Genomic DNA, 19502 nt, shown 5'->3' with positions numbered 1-19502 from the left:
TTTCGTCAAGCGCCGCTTTCAGTTGGTCTAATTGGGATCAGTCCTTGTTGGCATTAATCGTTTGGTTTTCCGGAATGAGCTCGTAATAGAGGACTCCCGTACCCACTTTTCATCGCTCGTCACAATTTGTTTTAAAAATGGAATGTTTTCATTACATTTAAGTAGAGAATCGCATGTGGAAATACAGTCAAGAAGGTTTTTTTTCGCTTAACTTATGTGGAACCCAAACGTCAAAGCGATTAACATAACCAAACTGGTGCAAATGATTTTCAACGCTTCATTTGGATATTTTGAGTATGTCGGCTGTCTCCCACATGGTATAGTGTTGATTGTTCTCAATTAATGTCTCAATTTGATTGCTATCAACTTCAACTGGTCTACCGGACCGTGGAGCATCTTCCAGCGAGAAATCTCCAGCACGAAACTTCGCAAACCATTTTTCATATGTTCAGTCAGTCACAGCACTTTCTCCATACACTGCACAAATCTTTTTTTTGCATTTCAGTTGCACTTTTACCTTTCTTGAAGTAATAAAGCATAATATGCCAAAAATGTTGCTTTTTTCTTCTATCTTCAATATTAAAATGGCTACGCAAAAATTCACCAATTTTGATGTCTTTTTTTTTAGTGCATGCTGATACGACAGCTGTCACATGCAATCTAACAAAATTGTTTCAAATGAAGTTAAAGACAACTAAGTGCTACTAGAGCCATCTTGCGGAAAAGACCAAATGAACCTTTTGGCCAACCCAACCTAGTAGAACCCCTTATAGTTCCAAGCTGCTTAAGGCTTGGGGTAACTTTCTTATTTCCTAGTGCCCAAGATGTGAATGGTTGGGCACTTAGTGTAAAGCTTTCAACCTAATTTTGGCCTTTCTTCTATATCACATGGTTATATTTAGGAGCCCTGGAATTAACAAATGAATTTTTCATTCCTAAGGCATCCAGTCCTTTTGTCTATTTGTTTGTAAGGAAGGGGAAGATAAACTTTGGCAGGTAAAAGTGGGTGGACTAGTCTCATCTCATTCCTAGTCGAAGTATCTGACATTGATTTCCAAGGCTTAATTAAAGTGCTATGAGTCTGCGCTGTCTTGTTCGATTTTGATCTCTAATATTAATATGGTGTGTCCCAATGCTTATATCTCTCCCACAAAGTTGTGTATCGTTTGTTTCTGATTTTAATTGACCATCTTTTCAACTCCATGTGGTCATAGCAGATATGATTGTTTCCGCAGAATTTCTGAAGCGGAGTAGCATTGAACTTTTAAAAGTTCTTACTGGAGATGACTTGGATTTGAAGAAGTGACTCCATTTGACTCATTCATCTCAAGATCATTGTGGGTTCTAAGTGGAGAACTTTAGCCAGAGTGACCAAACAACTCTGTAACATGATTGTCGACAAGTGCTTCCATGAGACAAGTGAAAGCTTTTTCATTTACGTTTCTAATTCACTTGTGCTAATATTGCAACACTTAATAGCTTAGGTCTTCTTTCCATTGTGTTTTGGTGTGGATCATTTTGACTGTGTAGAAACTAACATTTCCCCTCATATTTTAGCCCTTCATATAACGGTTCTAGATTTTAAAAAAAAAATATCTCTAGAGAACCTGGCAATATAAAGAATTAAGTAAACAGAGATGAATAAGGGACTTTTAGCTCTAAAAAATCTCTGTCTTTCACAAAGATTTTCTGAAACTCCATTCTTACTGACTTGAGAGAGCATTGTCTCCTAATGACAGATCTGACAGACTAGTTCCGGTCATGTGTCCATGTTTACCAAAATGTGAATTTCTCCTTGACTGTCCCTGGTTTGATAATAGAAGGTAGGAATGGATGAAGAATGAATGATCCCCAAACATTGTTACTGTTAGAGAAAATCACATAAACCACAATCCCAGAAGAAGATTCCTGGGAACTTTTCAATGTTAACTCTAGAAATTTTGAATTGGCGTTTATAAGTGAATATAAAATTTAAATGCAGTTATTCCTGGTATGTGGATACTCAGCATCCACTTGGTCCCTGGAGGGTTTACAATCCCCAGATTTATATTCCCAGACAGATTCCGTAGATGCTTCCTTAGCCCATCCCCAGCAGGGACCTGTTCATTGCCTCTTTCAACTTAATGCAGAATTTTCAGTAAATGAAATAGAGATTAAAGAACTTCTGCGAGTATAATGTTCCTGTTGGCTAACTTCCATCTTTATTATGCTGTTTACTTTAACTTCATACTGATTACTGTAACTCTTTTGAAAGGATTCAAAACATAACCCTCAATTTGCTTAACGTCTAAGACCTATTAGTGAGCTGGACACACCTTCAAAATTTTGTGTCCGTCTCTTTGTTAACAAGTTTCAGTCTGGATTTTTCATTTCACTCTTTGCTTGTGGCGAAAGTCAGCTATGGACTCATTCCACTTTTGACTGTTGCTGTATTTTAAATGTTCATATAGGAAATTTATAAAAATAAAATTGAAAATACAATTATTTGTAATCTTGTTTCCACAAATAGAATGGAATTAGTTCCAAGAAGGATATAAATGGCTTAGTTTTGTTTTTGTTTTTTTGTTTTTCTAAAACCTTTTTTCACTTTAAAGATAATAATGGGCTTTGGGCCAAGATATGAAAGTTTATTATAGAACTTGGTTGTTTATTTTCATGCAGAATAGATACTTTCATACCAGATACTTTCATACCAGAATAGATATTTTCATACTTTAATTTTTAAAAAATTAAAGCTGTGGGGAATAGTCTTGTCTGGAGTGGCATAAAATGAATGTAGACCCCCCCAAAAAGAAAAAAAACCTTGTATCTAATTTTAATGGGTATGAAAATTCTTTCTCATGGATCGAGTTGTGTCCACTGACCTTAGAGGGAGAAGTATGGATTTTCTCTTCTATATCAAAGATGTGGTTTCATTATTCTGAACTGTGATAGGTCTCTGTAGACCTGTGTGCTTAGAGCATTTAACTCTTGTTGGGAAGAACTGCTCAACAGTAACTGTTCCAAAGCAGATAGTATTTTGTCAGACATTTTCTAAAATTTTAGTGGCTCATGGCAGGAATACTCCTTATAAAAGATTAATTAGTCTCAGTTTTGGGGGACTATTTACCACTTAATGATTCTTAGTGGTTAGCTGGGAAGCCATGATTTTTTAAAAAGAGATGATTCAGTGAGGCATTATTTAGGTTTTTCTGTGACCATGGTGAGTTCCTAGTAACTTCAGAAGCTTTTTCAACCAAAATTATATTGGCTACATTCTGGGGAGTTCTAGGACAAGCCAAACAAACCCTCTCTCGTTGAAACAAAAAAGGAAGTTGTCACCTGGACATTGGGTTGCTCTTAACAGTCACTGGACTGACTGGACATTGGGCAGGAACAGAGGGAGGCGAGCCCATCAGAGCCAAATTGCCCCAAGAGCCAGTCCCATAGGGTCCTGCTGCTGGTACTGCTGCACCCTGGTTGCCACTGCTTGAGCCACTGCCCCTATGGGCACTGGACACTTGCACCGCTCCCCTGATCCGGGGCTCCATTGCGCCCCACCGCTGCTGCTGTTGGACAGGTTCTCCTGTAGCCCTGCTCCTGTGCATCGCCAGCCCCAGATCTGAAAGCCCAGAGCGTGTGTGTGCAGTGGTCCTGTGGTACCTCATTCCTGTGCCCTGCTGCTGTAGGGGTCCGCCTCCACCAGGACTCATGGTGGAGAATTCTCCAAATGTAAGAACACGGTGCAGACCCTAGGCACACAAAAAATGTCAGATATCCTCTCCAGGCAGGGCTAGTCAAGCAATTGTTCACGGACGGAAATGGACCTAAAACTGCTTCTTGGAGAAATTCTAGGGTTGCTCTTGTTGCCCATTCCGAGTGGCAGTTTGGAGCTGAGGTGTTCTCCTACGTAGCAGAAGTGAATGTTTAAACCCTGGGGTTTGTTGTGGTTTTGTGTTTGATTTTCTTTAATTTGCTCTTCCTGATAATGAACTAGCCCTGGAAAAGGTTCTGTTAGTCTAGTAGATTCTGCCCTGAAACAGTGAATACAAACATTCCCAGCTGTGCTTATTTGAAATAGGAGCAGTCATTTTCTATATGTTAGTGGCATATGGTGCTAGGATTTTATCATACTTTCTTATAAGGAGCCAGGAAACATTCTCTGCTTAAAAATGTGTGTTTATAAACAATAGGCTTGCAATGAATATTCCCATCTGTTGGGTAAACATAATTTGTGTAGGAATTCATGTAATAGCTGGAGTACTTTGCCACCTTTTTGTATATCTTTTCCCTGGTGAGACATTAGACTAAAGAGACAGTACAAAACAGCATATGCCTAATATTCAGTTTTGTATCTGGTTCTCCCAGTTGTTTGAAAGCAGTGCTGTTTTTGTGCATTAGTACACAAGATTACTATAGAAATTTATAAGAATATAAAATCTATTCAGGATACTGCAAAAAAGGAAAAATGAAATGAATAACAATCATATAAATGTGGTTAGTTTGCAATGATAAAACTGCTCTTGTAGTTTTTCAAATATGTACTCCAATAACTTGTGTTATTTCTTTTCCGAAAACTTTTATTGTCTTTGTTTTAACCTAATCTCAAAACCCCTCCTAATTATAATCATAGTGTATAATAATCAAAGCTGCTCATCCGTCTAGTCTTGATTTGTAATTTAAATAGATGGCGTTGACTCTTTGTGTTCAGTTTGGTATTGTTCTGATTGTCTTCACTAATTAATTTTTTGTTTGAGATAAACCATTCCTCAGAATAGAATAAAATTTTGAAGACTGAGATTCAGCAGTATTTTTTCATAAAATATTTTATTAATCTTGCTGTAAGATCTCAAGATGGTTATCAGAGGGTAAACACACTCTGATTAATATTTGCTTAATACTGAATTACCTGTATTGTCCAAATGTTTCATTCACTTAAAAATTATGCCTATCAGTTCCTTTTTCCAGTTGACTAATTGGACATACTTGAATAAAAAGATGAGCAATTAGTTGAATATAAGTGATTTTAAGGTATGTGTAAGAGCTGAGCAAATAAAGCATACCATACTTGGTGCCTTTTACCTGATTTTTTTTTTTTTTTTTTTAGGTTTCTCTGATTATACTTTATAAGAGGAAGTATTTTTAAATTGAAGATAACTATTACCAGAACATGTTTTTAGAAAGGATAGCATCACTGTGTTTTCTCTTTTTTTGGAAAGTAGGCTCCTATTTGATTGGGTTTTAGCTCTCTTATTCTTTCTTAGGATAGGCACCCTCCCATGTGTGAAAATCAAGCCTTATTCTTGATTTTTAGTGAACATGGCTTAGAAACCAATTAAATGCACTCTTCTAGGTAGCATGAAAGGTTTGAGCTCCGGAGCTGCAGAACTCACATGAAGTGGTCCTCGGTTGTACCTCCTGCTTGTTTGTGGATTTAAAAATATTCTGAATTATAAAACTAACCATAAACCTAAACCAGGGCTTTTATGGAAACCGTATCTTCTAGCTACTTTTTCCCCCCTATAAAATTTACTGACTTTTTAGAAAGGCATTGATTTGAGGGATGGTTACTTATACTCGCAGGAATGGAAAATACAAATGAAATAACCTTTCAGCCAATCAAGAAAGTTTTAAAAGTTAGTGTCAAGCCATATGTGAAGTAAGGAAAGTGTGTAAATGGTGTTGGGAGATGTCTGCTCGCTGTGGGGACTGGAGAGGGGAGTTGTACCCTGATGTCACTGCTTGCTTTGCCTGAATGACACCTGTGTCTCATCCTGCATTGTTTGAACTTTGATGCAGAATGACACAACACATTATGTTAAGACCATTGCCAGTTGTAGAAATAATTTTTAGAAATTCTGAGAGACAGAATTATAAAAAAACATCGAAAGGTCTGGTTTACGTGTAATGATTTTTAGCTATTTAATACTTCTTATTCATTCAGGCAGTTTTGAGTGATATCTTTTGATACTACGTGATGGCACGTACACGTGATGGTACAATGGTGAACAAGACAGTTCCAGAACTAGCTTCATGTGATATTTACAGCCTAGTTGGAGAGACAAATAGCAATTAAATAATCTCACAAATAAATTGCAGTTGCAGTAAGTGTGTAGGTCAGGGAAGGCTTGCATAGATATTAGTTTATCAAAAATTGAATATTTTTGGTACTAGATACCAAAATATACTAGATGAGATGCCAAGGCTGGCTGCCTAGGTACGGAACCATTAACACTGCTTTTTGGTGTTTGGCAGGTATGTTATTCCATCTTTACAGAGGCTGGATGCTGGGTTTTACCGCTGTGTGGTTCGAAACAGAATGGGAGCCCTCTTGCAAAGAAGATCAGAAGTTCAAGTCGCATGTATGTGAACACTGAAAAGATCTACAAATGTTAAATAACAAAACACTAATCAAAATCACCTTTAACCATGGTGGGAGTTGAGTTTCTATCTTGGGTTCTATTTGGAATAGTATAATTTCTAAGATCAGTTGAGAGAGAAGTAAATAGCTAATGCAGCTGGTCTGACGATGTTCTGGGGCTAATGAGATAAATGCCACTGTTTTCAATTCAATAGATAAGGCTCTGTTGAGGATTTAAAAAATGAGCAAGATGCCTTCTGTTTTATGAGTTAGCTGCTCTTAGCTTTTATCATATCCAGGTTCAGATATTTTTAAAATAAAAGATTAAACCCAATTAGTTAAAATTTTATCAATTCATGTTCAGTTCTTTCCAGTGATTTGTTTAGAAATCCTTCAGCTGCACAACAAAAAGTACGTGGATAGCATGTATTAATGCTGTAGTGAATTAATTAATTCTCTACTGGGCAGGCCATTTTGGAGAATGAAACCTTTAGAAGTAACTGGAGGGGATATCAGAATGCAGGGGCCTTGAATTTTGGTGTAGTCTTTAGGAGGATGTGGAGAGGGAAGTTGGCTTATGCAAAACATTTAATACTTTCCTAGTCCAAAATCTGTGATGGGCGGGGTCCATCTAAAATGGCATGTAGGCTTTATTATATTTTGAATTTACTACCAAAATGTCTCTTCATTTAAAAGAAAGCAAAAAGTGTTAAGAAATTTTAAATTACATATAAATATGTTATAATAGATTTAGAGAACTCTAAAAAGCTCCTAAATTGGGCTGTGTCAACCAGTGATGACAATATTTTCTCATATGTCATTCTGACCCCAGTTAAGGCTTGTGGTTTTCAGTGTTACTGTATAAAATAAAATAATTTCTAGTTATTCTACTTTTCTACGGTAATTACTAGTGACTGGGTAAGGTGCTGTTGCTATACATGTTTAGTTATAGTTTTAATTACTAGGGAGGCTTACATTTTTCTGAACTGTGGTGGTGAAGTCACTCAACTAAACCTGTCTGCAGAATAATTCAGAACTTTTATTCAATTGAATAATTGAAAACATAATTCATAAATAAAAAATTAAGGTCAATACCCAAAACATATTTGAATAAGCTTAGAATTTATTATATTTAATAAATTGTTTCATGTAATATCCTTGTTTCTATTCTTTACCTCTAGCGCTAGATTTTATCTCTTTTCTCCTTCTCTTTGATAACAAATTTCACTTTACTTTAAAATAACCGTGCATATTTTCCTAATCTGTTTCATTTGTTTCATCTTTTCCTAGACTATTAAACACTGCTTGTAACATAGTCAATAATTTCTTCTGAATCACAAATCCGTTGATAATAGAGATCTTTTATGGACTGTTCGAAATTTATATGCATTCAGACAAAATTGTAGTATATATGCCATGTGTGTATACATATATCTGTAGCTAATCATAATATGGAAATTTTTAAAAACTTTGAAATGGTACTGATTTAAAAATTGGCCACATATACCCACATTCTAAAGGCTGGGTTTTTTCCTGTGATCTCATTTTTTAAATGTTGTAAACCAGTAGCCCAAAGACTGGAACAAAACCTACCTGCCCCAAATTAAGTCAGGAGAATGGGGTTTGGAGAACCCTCTAAAAATGAATCAATGGTTAAATATTTCTCCCAAAAGATCTTTTAGGGAGCATTCACCCCAGAAACAAAGAGAAGGAGAAACTGAGCAGGACAGCAGCGGGTGCCTGGGTAGAACCAGCTGGAGAGATCCGGGAGCCGGGGGATGTCTGAAATCATTTTATTATCATTTCTGGGAAAACGCTTCGTGTGGCATGAGGATGCTTTTCCACAGTTTATTTCAATATTAAAATTGGTTGCAAACATTTCATTGTATTGTTGCAGCGACACAAAGACCCTGAAGTTCTGCTGACTCATGCACTTCGTGGGTACTTTGGAGGCACATGGCTTTGTCTCATGCTCCGCTTTACCACCCAGTCTGCACTCATCAGCATTACTGCGCGTCTCTGGTCTTACTGCTTAATTATAGCAACATTGGTGACTTTGCAATAAAATATAGTTATTTCCACCTTTGACCTCCCGCCCCCTCAAAAAAGAATTTTCTGAAACTTAAAAGGTCTGATTTTTCTTTGCAGATATGGGAAATTTCATGGATACAGATCAGAGAAAAATGGTCTCTCAAGGACATGCAGCTGTACTCAACTTACTGCCCATCACCAGCTGCCCCAGACCTCAAGTGACCTGGTTCAGAGAAGGGCACAAGATTATTCCAAGCAACAGAATGTAAGTTGTTCCAAACTTTAAAGTTTAAAATACATCTCATTACACTTGTTGGTACCATTTACATATTAAGTGTACCAATTAAACTTTGAAAAGACTAACCTGGTCTAGTAGATCTACCTCAATCCTTAGTAAACAGCTATTTTAAGACTGGCTTGGAAATTTTTAAGCAGTTTAAGAAAATTGTCATGTAATATTATTCTTTAATATACCGCATACCCTAGCTAAAGCACCTTTACATACTCTTTATGGTATTTTTTTTTTCCTTTTTTGAATGCACTTTTTGAGATGTCATTTTCATCCTGAGTTGTGTTTAGCTCCAAGTACTAATTTAATGAGTGCTCGTATTTACTTATAGAGCTGTGGGGTTTTTTCCCTCTTCACTGAGCCGTGTTTTGATGCTACTTTCTCTGATGATAAAACAGTAATTACTGCTTATTTCTCTTTATCCTTTTATCCTACCATGACAGTTTTATTTCCTTTTGACTAATTAGTGGTTCACCCATCTATTGCAGAGTAGTTGCTTTGTGATTAGTTAAGCATTGTTTCAAGGTGTTCTTGCCTATTTCACATTTAAGATGTTTATCTAATGCCAAACAGTTTCTGCATTTGGAGCTTTAAGTGATTAACATTTGGTATATATTTTATAAGTGGGCATTTTGCAATGTAATTTAAAGATAATATACCAAATATAAAGGCTTTGAGGATGGACATTTCTGAAAGAATTGTGAAATGCTATAAGCTTGGGCTAAACGTCAAATATTTATGCCATCAGATGGTTGCACTCAGACAAAAAAAAATTGTGAGAAGAAAATGCGCTTTTTTTCCCCCAAAAAGGATATGTAAAGGCAACTTGCTGAACAATTTTCGGATGTGCCTTCTCCCCGCCTGAGCGTCCATGCAGCCCCTTCTCTAAGCGCAGTGTCCCCGCTCTTCCACTTGGGCGTCAGAGCTCTGCGTGAGCCTACACAATTCTTAAGCTTATTTAGCAAATGTTTCTGTTTTGGTTATTGGGAACAGGAAAAATATTGAAATATGTAAAATCCATATTTTAAGATTCTAGTAAAAATATAAATTACCTTGGAAAATGGGATAACTTCTATCCTTTTTCTTTATTTTATTAAAAGTTGCTTAGGTATCCACCTTTATATTCATTCCAACTATAACAAATGCCTCTGGAGTTGGGGTGAAACAAAGACAAGGATCAATTTCTCATTCTCTTAGAAGACTGTTAGGCTGAAAAAAAAGGCAGCTGAGAGAGAGTCTTGTGAAATATTCTGGAAGGTCCTAGTGTTGATCAAGCACAGTGTGGCTGGGCAAAGGTGGGGTGAGTGCTGGGGAAGAGTTGGTACAAGGAGGGGTGGGTAGATTGAATTAGGCTTCCTCTCAAACACTGGAGCTTCTAACATGTCAATGGTGGAAGGATTATTTTAACTCAGTAGCAAACAACTACAGAGTAATTCATTTGTTAACCTATGGTCTAGCTATGTTCGTGAAACAACATTTACTCAAGAAGTATAAAAGGATACAGAATGAAATAACTCTTAATTTTATAAGCTTGTTTTTTTTTAACCTGCAAGTTCTTGCTAAAGACTGTTTAATTCCTGGTGAGCTAATAAGGCAAAGACGCTAGTAGGGCTTTAACTTAGTGTCATAGCAAACAACTGGTCTGCTTACAACCATGAAGCTACTGATGAATCTCCAGTCTCAGTGGAATAATATGCCTGTATAGCTTTTTTCTTAAGAGATGAGATGAGGCTGATTATGGGTATTTACACTTTCTCAAGGCCCTTTAGTTTCTTATTTTCCACCTCGTCATCACCCCCATATGTATTAAGTACCTGCTGTGCAAGATACCATAAATCAGCACTTGCATGGTTTTCTCCACAAGTTTATGCATCATTCAAAGATGTATTACTTTACACATCTCATAAAGTTCAGCTTGGACATCAGATGGAAGGGCATGTATGCATTGCCTCTGCCCAGACGGTTGGCAGACAGAACTCAGATGGCATTAGATCTCTGCCACCAGGTATCATTTCAAAATGGAACGTCTGGCTCAAAGTGATTCGCGCCTGTTGAAACAGGTCAAGCCTCTCCTCCTGCTTTTAGCCTGGCTGTCTGAGGTCAGCTCCCTAACACAGGGGAGAGACGTACCTTTGTCATGGGGAGGGAGAGCCTCATCTTGCCACCCCGCCCCTGTATTTTTTAATATTATCTCGTGACCTTAGAACTGTGAGCTTTAGGCTTTTTTTTTCATTTTCAAGGGAAACAGTAAGTTTAATGTTCCTCAACTTGAAAAATTAGTTGAATAGTCTATTAATAATTTTAACAGCAGCTATTATTTATTGAGTACTACTTTAAACATATCTTCTGTAATCCTCACATTTGCCTTCTGAGGTAGGTATAATTAGCTATCAGAACTGAAGATTGGAGATGTTAAATGACCCACCCAAGGGCACACAGCTGACAAATGGCAGAGCTGCGACTCAAACCCAGGCCTTTCTGGCTCTAAATCTCATGCTCTCTTCTACATCAGGCTAATTCTTCTTTTCACTTTATTTTGCTGAACCTTCTTCGTGCTTTTGATTTATTTTCTCCTTACACTGCTTTCAACTTTTTTTCTCCTTTTTTAGAACACCAGGTTTCAATTTGAAATGCTGTAGGTTAACCTGCGTTTGCCATGAGCCACAGACCCACACACACACCCCGTCGTCAACAGTGAGCATCCCTGCGTGTGCATTGTTTATCCTTTCTGTATTAGGTCTGTTGGTCCCTATCTTCAGAAATTTTTGACAAAGAGAAGGCAAATGTGGCCTTCCAATTAAGGCATGGACTTTATTAAATTCAGAGGTCTAGTGGGAGATGGAGACAGACATTATCTCGATCCAGGGATCATCAGGTACCTTAGCGCAGGGCGGATGGCAACAGGAGACGCAGGGGTGATGACCACGTGCGGAACCTGGCACCCTGTCCGGGGCGGCCTCCTTGTTCTTCAGCTACATATTGTTGAACGAAGAATAATAGACTGTGTAGGAAAAACAGCAGAAATTCATCATCATTTCCAGAAGAGTAGTGGTACCTGCTGGTGGTACCTGAGCTGCTTCACATTCACATGAGACAGGCTGAATGAAAAACTAACACAGTTCTGACTACAATTGGGGCACTTTTTTTCATTCATTCACCAAGTCCTTGTGCAGGGCGTACTCTGAATAGACAGCAGTAAACAAAAGAAAGATCCTGTCCTCAGGGAACCTACATCCAACTGGAAGGAAACAGATGCCAACCTGATGAGTGTATGATATGCCAGCTCAAGATACGTAGTAAGGAGAAAACAGAGCAGGGTGACAGAGTAGGGGTGCAGGATGGGGTGGTGGCCATTTCAGACATGAAATCAGAGAAGGCCTCTCGGGTACTAAACTATGAGCAGAGCCCTGAATGAATCCAGGGAGTGAGGCATGGGGGTGTATTGGTGAGAAGAGCACGTGTGAAAGCTCTGAGGGAGGACCGTGCCGGGGTGTTTGAGCAGCAGCAGGGAGGCCAGTGGGGCTGGTGTGGAGCCAGGGAGAGGGCTGGAGATGAGGTGATCAGGGCCATGGGGCCAGATTCCAGAACCAGATTACTTAGCCATAGTGAGGGGTTGGGCGTTTGCTCTGAGGATCTGAGCAGAGGAGTGATGCAATCTCACTTAGGGTTCTTCTATTAAGAATTATGTTGAGAACAGGGACTTCCCTGGGGGCACAGTGGTTAAGAATCCGCCTGCCAATGCAAGGGACACAGGTCCGATCCCTGGTCCAGGAAGATCCCACATGCCGCGGAGCAGCTAAGCCCGTGCGCCACAACTACTGAGCCCACGAGCCACAACTACTGGAACCCACGTGCCTAGATCCCATGCTCCGCAACAAGAGAAGCCACCGCAATGAGAAGCCTGTGCACCACAACGAAGAGTAGCCCCCGCTCGCCGCAACTAGAGAAAGCCCGCATGCAGCAACAAAGACCCAACACAGCCAGAAATAAATAAATAAATTTATTTAAAAAAAAAAAAATTATGTTAAGAACAGGCTGTAGGGTGACAGAATCAGAAGCCAGGAGGCCTGTGAGGGGTTTCTGCAGTAATTCAGGTGGCTCGGATCAGGGTGGTGAGAAGTGTCAGATGCTGATATATTTTGAAAGTTAGAAACAATGGGATTTCCCATTGGATTGGATGAGAGGAGAGAAGCCATGGGTAACTCTTAAGAATTTTGACCTCAGCAACTGATAGGATGGAGTTACCATTTTCTGAAATGGGGAGATGATTTGGGGTGAAACAGTGTTGTGTCTGTGTGGGGGGGGTTGGTGGTGGTGTCTGAAATTCGTGTCGGACATGTTAAGTGTGATGTGCTAGTAGGCGGCCAAGGGGGTCCAGTCGTTAGATAGTTGTATATATCAGACTCAAGGTCAGCAAAGAGATCTTGGTTAAACTTGGGGGTTGTTGCTGTATTGATATTTATAGGTCTTTAAAGCTGTGTATGGATTACATAAGCCAGTTAGCGAAGCCCAAAGAGTTCCATCGTTTCACGTAAGATGCCCTTGGCTGCAAGTTACAGAGGATGGCTCTGGCTAAGCAAAAAGAAAATATGTTGGAGTATTTAGAGAACTACAGAACCAGACCACCAGAAGGAGAGGACAGGGTGGAAACCAGGGCTGCTCCCGAGGCCCAAGGAGCAGGGAGCAGGGCGGCACTTCCATGGCCTCCCAAGGACATCCAGGTCCTAATGCCTGGAACAGTTGAATTTGTTAGGTAACATGGCAAAGCGGGTGAAGGTAGCAGACTCCATAGGGAACTAATAAGGTGGGGAGGTGGGACAAAGGCACAGTCTCAGGCCAGGAGCTTAACAGTTAAGCTGAGGGTCTACACCCACGACCTGCACATGCCAGGCTCGGCAGCTCTTTCTCTCAACATCTCACCTTGAGACTAGCTAGTGAGAGTCATGAATCCCGTACTGTATACGTAGGTCCTGTCTCCGCCAAGTGATTTCCACCTCCCCTGGGTATTGACCCTCTAAAACGTCTTTGTTTTTATAACTCTTGTCTGGCCTGGTGTTATGCAGAGCAGAAATGCAATATTGGAAAGTCTGAATGAATGAATGAAGAAATGTGAAGAAAAATCATGTAATATCTGTAAACATCCTCACCAAAAAAGGGAAAAAAATGGCACAACAAACCTCAGGAGAAAACGGTGCTGATGAAGGAGAAATATATCTTGGGAAAGCAAACAGTATTTTGAAAGAATTGAGAATAAGTTATACTCAGAATTATGAATTGGTAATTATAGGATTTATGTATCTGAGAAGATGAAAAATGTGCATGTTTATTTTTCTGGTTTACTGAATCCGAACAGTTAGTTTGCTGTCTTTGGGTATCAAAGATGATTATAGCCTTGTCTTACAAATATAGTCTAATTTGATAATAAAATTGTTCTGTTATTTCAGCTTAGATATATGTTCTTTGTTTCCTTATATTTCTCAGAATATGAAATGTGAATGTTGATGTCGTGCAGTATTTCTCTGACCTCCGGGAGGTAATTTATGTCGGCAGTTATCAGATTGGGACGCAGAAACTTGTCCTGTGCAATTCCATTCTTCTGCCTAATTGCAGGCTCTTGTGCTCAAACTGCATCCTGTAGCCTACCTGACAGGAATGTGTAAGCACAAGTGTCCTGGCATGTGTTTTCCTAGGAATGCGTGGTTTATAGATTAAATGTTTCAAACCTCCAGTCAGCTTTGTGAGATGACTTGCCAGGAGTGATCTGAATTGTGACGTATGGGCAGCAAACAGCATCCCAAGTGACTTAGAAACGGTCTGACTCATGATTGTCCATGCTTAAATACTTGAACATCCATTAACCTACTACCATTTCATTTCAATTGCTGCAAGAAAGATTTGTTTAAATTAGCACTTGTATTGGAAGTCACCACTTAATGCTTGAATGAAGTAGATCTGGTTGTAATAATATTTTTATAGTTAACTGGGTTTTCAAAATAATATGCTTTTAAAATTTTTATATTATGTTTTGTAGGCATTTTGTGAATGTTTATAGAGTATGTCTTTACGTGTGAATTGAGCCATATTTGGTATAAGTAAAAAAGACTAGGAGATAACGGGCTCCAGACCTGCTTCCACCATTAATTCTGACCTTGGGAAACTTACTTACTCTCCTTTGCCTCCATTTTCTCATGTCAGAAATGAGGAAGGTGACATGAAAGACCTCTGAGGTCCTTTCTGGTGTTCACACCAGCGATGCTCATGGGAGGGTGCTCAGGGCCAGGCCTGCCTCCCCCTCCTTCCTCCTTCCTGCACTCAGTAGGTACTTACTGAGCACTTGTTTTGTGCCAGGCACTGTGGTAGCTGCTCGGGACAGGACGGGGCCTGAGGACATCGAAGCTTCTGCCTTCACTGAGTTACGGCCCAGTGTGGAAACAGCTTAATAACCAGGGCTCTTTTGGGGGTGATGAAATCTATGAGGGGAATGGAGGGGGGGACAGGAGAGAACTGAGCGGGAGGGGAGGGAGGTGGACACCCTGCCTCGAGTGGTCAAGGACGCCTCTCTATGCAGGTGACATTTTAAGGTGACACTTTATTGAGTTGTCATTTACATACAACACAATGTACAGATTTTAAACACACAGGTTGATGAATTTTAACAAATGTGTACGCGGATGTAATCACCATCCTAAGCAAGTTTCCTAGGGCAGTTCTTACCCCTGGTCCCTGCCCCGCCCCACCTGCTAATCTCATTCTATTACCGTAGGTTAGTTTGCTTATGCTAGAATTGCTTATAAATAGAATCATGGCATATGAACTCTTTTGTTTCTGCCTTCTTTCATTCGACATAATTTCTGTGATATTCTCGAGGTGGTATTAATAATGATTGTTATTAAATATTTTTTGAGTACCAGGCACTGTTTTAAGTGTTTTCTCTATAATGATTCATTGAATCCTCACAGCAGCCCCATGGGTTGTACTGTTATTATCGTCACTTTGCTGAAAGGAACAACGACAGAGAGAGGCCAGCAGCTGGTTAGTGTTAGAGCCTTTGATTCTTGAGCCCACACTTTGCCTCTGTGCTGCACTGCTCTCTCGGGCTCATGTCTGAAAGATGCAGCCGTGCACACATCTAGAGGACGAATATTCTGAGCACTGGGGCCACATACATGCAAAGGCAAATACAAAGCCTGTTGTACTTGCTAAACTGTTGTCTGGTGCTTAGGGCCTCGTGAACAGCGGGCAAAGAGAGTGGAAAGAGAAGGGGCCCAGAAAGGAAATGGGATCCTGGAGGTGCCAGAATCTGGAAAGAAATCTGAGTTTTATTCCATATACAGTGGGACGTCTTTGGAAGAGTTGTGGTTTTATTCTTTGGAAAATTTTTCGAAGTTGTGCTAAAATATATATAACATGAAATTTACCATCTTAACTATTTTTCACTGTAAATTCAGTGGCATTAAATATATTCACATTGTTGCGCGGCCATCACCACCACCAATCTTTGGAACTCTTTCATCTTGTGAAACTGCAGCTCTGTCCCCATTAAAGGATAACTCTCCACTCCCCCCTCCCCCCGCTCTTGGCACCCACCCTTCTACTTTCTGTCTCTCTGAATTCGACTCCAGTGGGTCCCTCATATAAGTAAAATCATACAGTATTTGTTTTTTCCTCATTTTTAATTAAACTTAGCATTTTGAGCTAATTGTAGATTCACATACAGTTGTTAAGAAGTAATACAGGGAGATCCCATATGCCCTTTAAACAGTTCCCCTACCTGGTGAGGTCTTGTAGAGCCGTAGTACAGCATCACAGCCAGGTGAGACCTCGTAGAGCTGTAGTAGAGCCTCACAGCCAGGTGAGACCTCGTAGAGCTGTAGTAGAGCATCACAGCCAGGTGAGACCTCGTAGAGCTGTAGTAGAGCATCACAGCCAGGTGAGACCTCGTAGAGCTGTGGTAGAGCATCACAGCCAGGTGAGACCTCGTAGAGCTGTGGTAGAGCATCACAGCCAGGTGAGACCTCGTAGAGCCGTGGTAGAGCATCACAGCCAGGTGAGACCCCGTAGAGCCGTAGTACAGCATCACAGCCAGGTGAGACCCCGTAGAGCCGTGGTGCAGCATCACAGCCAGGTGAGACCTCGTAGAGCTGTAGTACAGCATCACAGCCAGGTGAGACCCTGTAGAGCTGTGGTGCAGCATCACAGCCAGGATATTGATGTTGATACACTCAAAACACAGAACAGTCCCATCACCACAGGACCCCTCACGTTGCCTGTTTATACCAATAGCTACTTTCCGCCAGCCTTTGTCCCCACCCTAAATCCTGGCAGTCATGAATCTGTTCTCCATTTCTATAATTTTATCATTTAGAGAATGTTCTATAAATGGAATTGTGCAGTCTGTAACCTTTTAGGATTGGCGTTTTTCACTCGGCATAATTCTCTGTTTAGTTCAGGTTACTGCATGTGTGAGTGCTGGGTTCCTTTTTATTGTGTAGTTTTCCATGGTGTGGACATACCACAGCTTGTGTAACCCTTCACCAGGTGAAGGACATTTGGGCTGTGTACAGTTTTTCACCCTTATGAATACAGCTGCTGTAAATATTCTTGTACATGTTTTGTGTGAACATGTCTTCATTTCTCTGGGATAAATGCTCAGGAGTTCAGTGGCTGGTTATATGGTATTTGCATGTTTAGTTTTTTTTTAAGAAAATGCCAAATTGTTTCCAGAGTTACTGTACCTATTTATAATCCCACCAACGATGTACAAATGATCCAGTTTCTTTGCTTCCTCACTAGCATTCAATGTTGTCACTATTTTTTTATTTTAGCCATCTCGATGGATATTTAATTACAACTCATTGTGTTTTTAATTTGCATTTCCCTAATGGCTAATGATGTCGAACATCATTTAATGTGCTGATTTTAAAAAGAACCAAATAGGGAAAAACTAAACTTCTTGAAGTGAAAACTACAATCATTTATTTATAAAACCAATTGAATGGGTGAAAGAGCAGACAGTATTGCAGCTAAAGTGAGAAATATTGTTCTGGTAGGTCTGAGGAAAACACTCAGAGTCAGGCACAGAGATAAAAAGATGGAGAGTACAGAAGACAGGCAAAGAGATACAGAGGATAATCAGTAGAAACCTAAGATGGGTCCCAGAAAGAAAGAATGGAGAGAATAGGGGCTAGATAATGTTCAAAGGGATAATTGTTACAATATTTCCTAACATGAGGAATCCTCAGAGTCAAGAAGCAGAAAAAGCTGCAAATAGGATAAATAAAACTAAATCCAAATCTAGGCTTATTATAGTCTAACTGTAGAACCTCAAAGACAAAGAAGAAACCTTGAAAGCAACAATACATGTAATTCAGATTTCCTCAATGGAACAGCAATTAGATGACAGTTGACAGCAATAATAGGGAAGATGATAGTACCTGAGGATATAACTGTCATCACAGAATTTCATATCCAGCCAAACTAATATCCAAAAGTAAGGGAGAAAGTAAGACATTTTCAGACTGAGAATTTACATTTCTGAGAACTTGCTGGAAGATCTACTAAGAATGGGCTTGAGGAAAAAGAATATTGAACCTAGGAGGAAATAGAATGTTAGAAATGTTGGTCTTCATTTTATTATTTTTCTCTAGTTAGGAATTGTTGGTCTTCATTTTATTATTTTTCTCTAGTTAGGAAATGTTTGGTAATTGCAATTTTAATACATTTAAATAACAGAGAAGAAAGTAAAGACAGCAAGATGAGAACTCTTTGGGAATTTTTATTGAGAATGGCTGCAGAGAAGTGGTGAGGATCCGTGAGGTCAGGGGGTTGGGTTTTCTCCTCAACGTGGGAAATAACAGAGAATATTCCTGTGCTAATGGAAGTTCTCTCCTAGAGAAGGAGAGTGTGAGGACGCAGTAGAGTGTGAGTGAGGGGCAGAGCCCCGGAGAAGGTAGAGGCTGGCTGGCATGGGCACCCACATCAGCAGCACGTGCACGAGGGCCCCGGTGTGGTGTGGTGTGGTCCACGGGCGTCATCACTCTGTGTGACAGCCCGTCGAGGGACAGCCTTTGACGGAGTCCAGGGCAGCTTCCAGAACAGGACAGGGCCTCACATGGGTTTGGACGCATGTTGTCTGGCAGACATGCTTGTGGAAAACTGAGGGTTTTCTTGTGGATTTTTATTTCCTCTGTGAATACTGGGACGAGGTTGTAAGTTTAGAGTGAAGTGTGACACAAGAAGAGAGGTGAAGGTATTCAGTAATTATCTGGAGAGTCGAAAGCAAATTGAGCAACACGCTAGACTTAGGGGACCATTTGAGTACAGTGGCACCTTTGCGGTTTGCGGTCATGGATTGTCGCAGTAAAGTTGTAGAGAAGGCAGCTGTACAATGAGGGATGAGGTGTAGCCTGTCACGTGGGACCAAGAAACAAGCACGTGGAGGGTTTGCAAATGGGAGGTGGCTCTTGGTTGTCTGGGAGTCGCGTAAGGGAGGAGGTGATGGGTGGTCCAGTTCGGCAGAGGCAGGAGACTGCAGCCTGTGAAGTGGAAGAATACCTGAGTGGGGCACTGAGAGGAAGTGGGTGCTCTGGGCCCCTCAGATCCTCTGATCCCCACCATGACTGCTCTAGCCAGTCTCTTCCATTGGAAGGATCAGGTGATGCCGTCCAGGAGGGTGGCCAAGTTAAATTCCTGGGGGTAGACTTTGGCCCTTAGTGAGTCAGCATGGGTGTATGCAGGTGAGGGGTGCGGACCAGCAGATGGACCTCTCCCAGCTGGACTCTTGAGGGACACAGCTTCATGCAGCTCCTTGGAAGTCCTCCTGAGAGTCAAGCACAGCTACAC

At 40.3% G+C, this 19502-nt stretch overlaps 1 protein-coding gene across 1 annotated transcript in view; it reads left to right on the top strand.

Annotated features, from left to right (window-relative positions):
* The window catches only part of SDK1 (sidekick cell adhesion molecule 1), an 824383-nt gene that overhangs the window by 289242 nt on the left and 515639 nt on the right, over positions 1-19502 (top strand). The window contains exons 5-6 of the mRNA XM_036826800.1: positions 6235-6341; positions 8489-8636. Of these exons, the coding sequence (XP_036682695.1) occupies positions 6235-6341; positions 8489-8636 (255 nt within the window). The remainder of the gene's footprint in view (positions 1-6234; positions 6342-8488; positions 8637-19502) is intronic.

This window comes from Balaenoptera musculus, chromosome 15 (genome assembly GCF_009873245.2).
Source record: "Balaenoptera musculus isolate JJ_BM4_2016_0621 chromosome 15, mBalMus1.pri.v3, whole genome shotgun sequence".
NCBI classification, from domain to species: Eukaryota; Metazoa; Chordata; class Mammalia; order Artiodactyla; family Balaenopteridae; genus Balaenoptera; species Balaenoptera musculus.
Note: the sequence above shows the minus strand (reverse complement) of the source record. Positions and strands in the feature narration are given on the sequence as shown.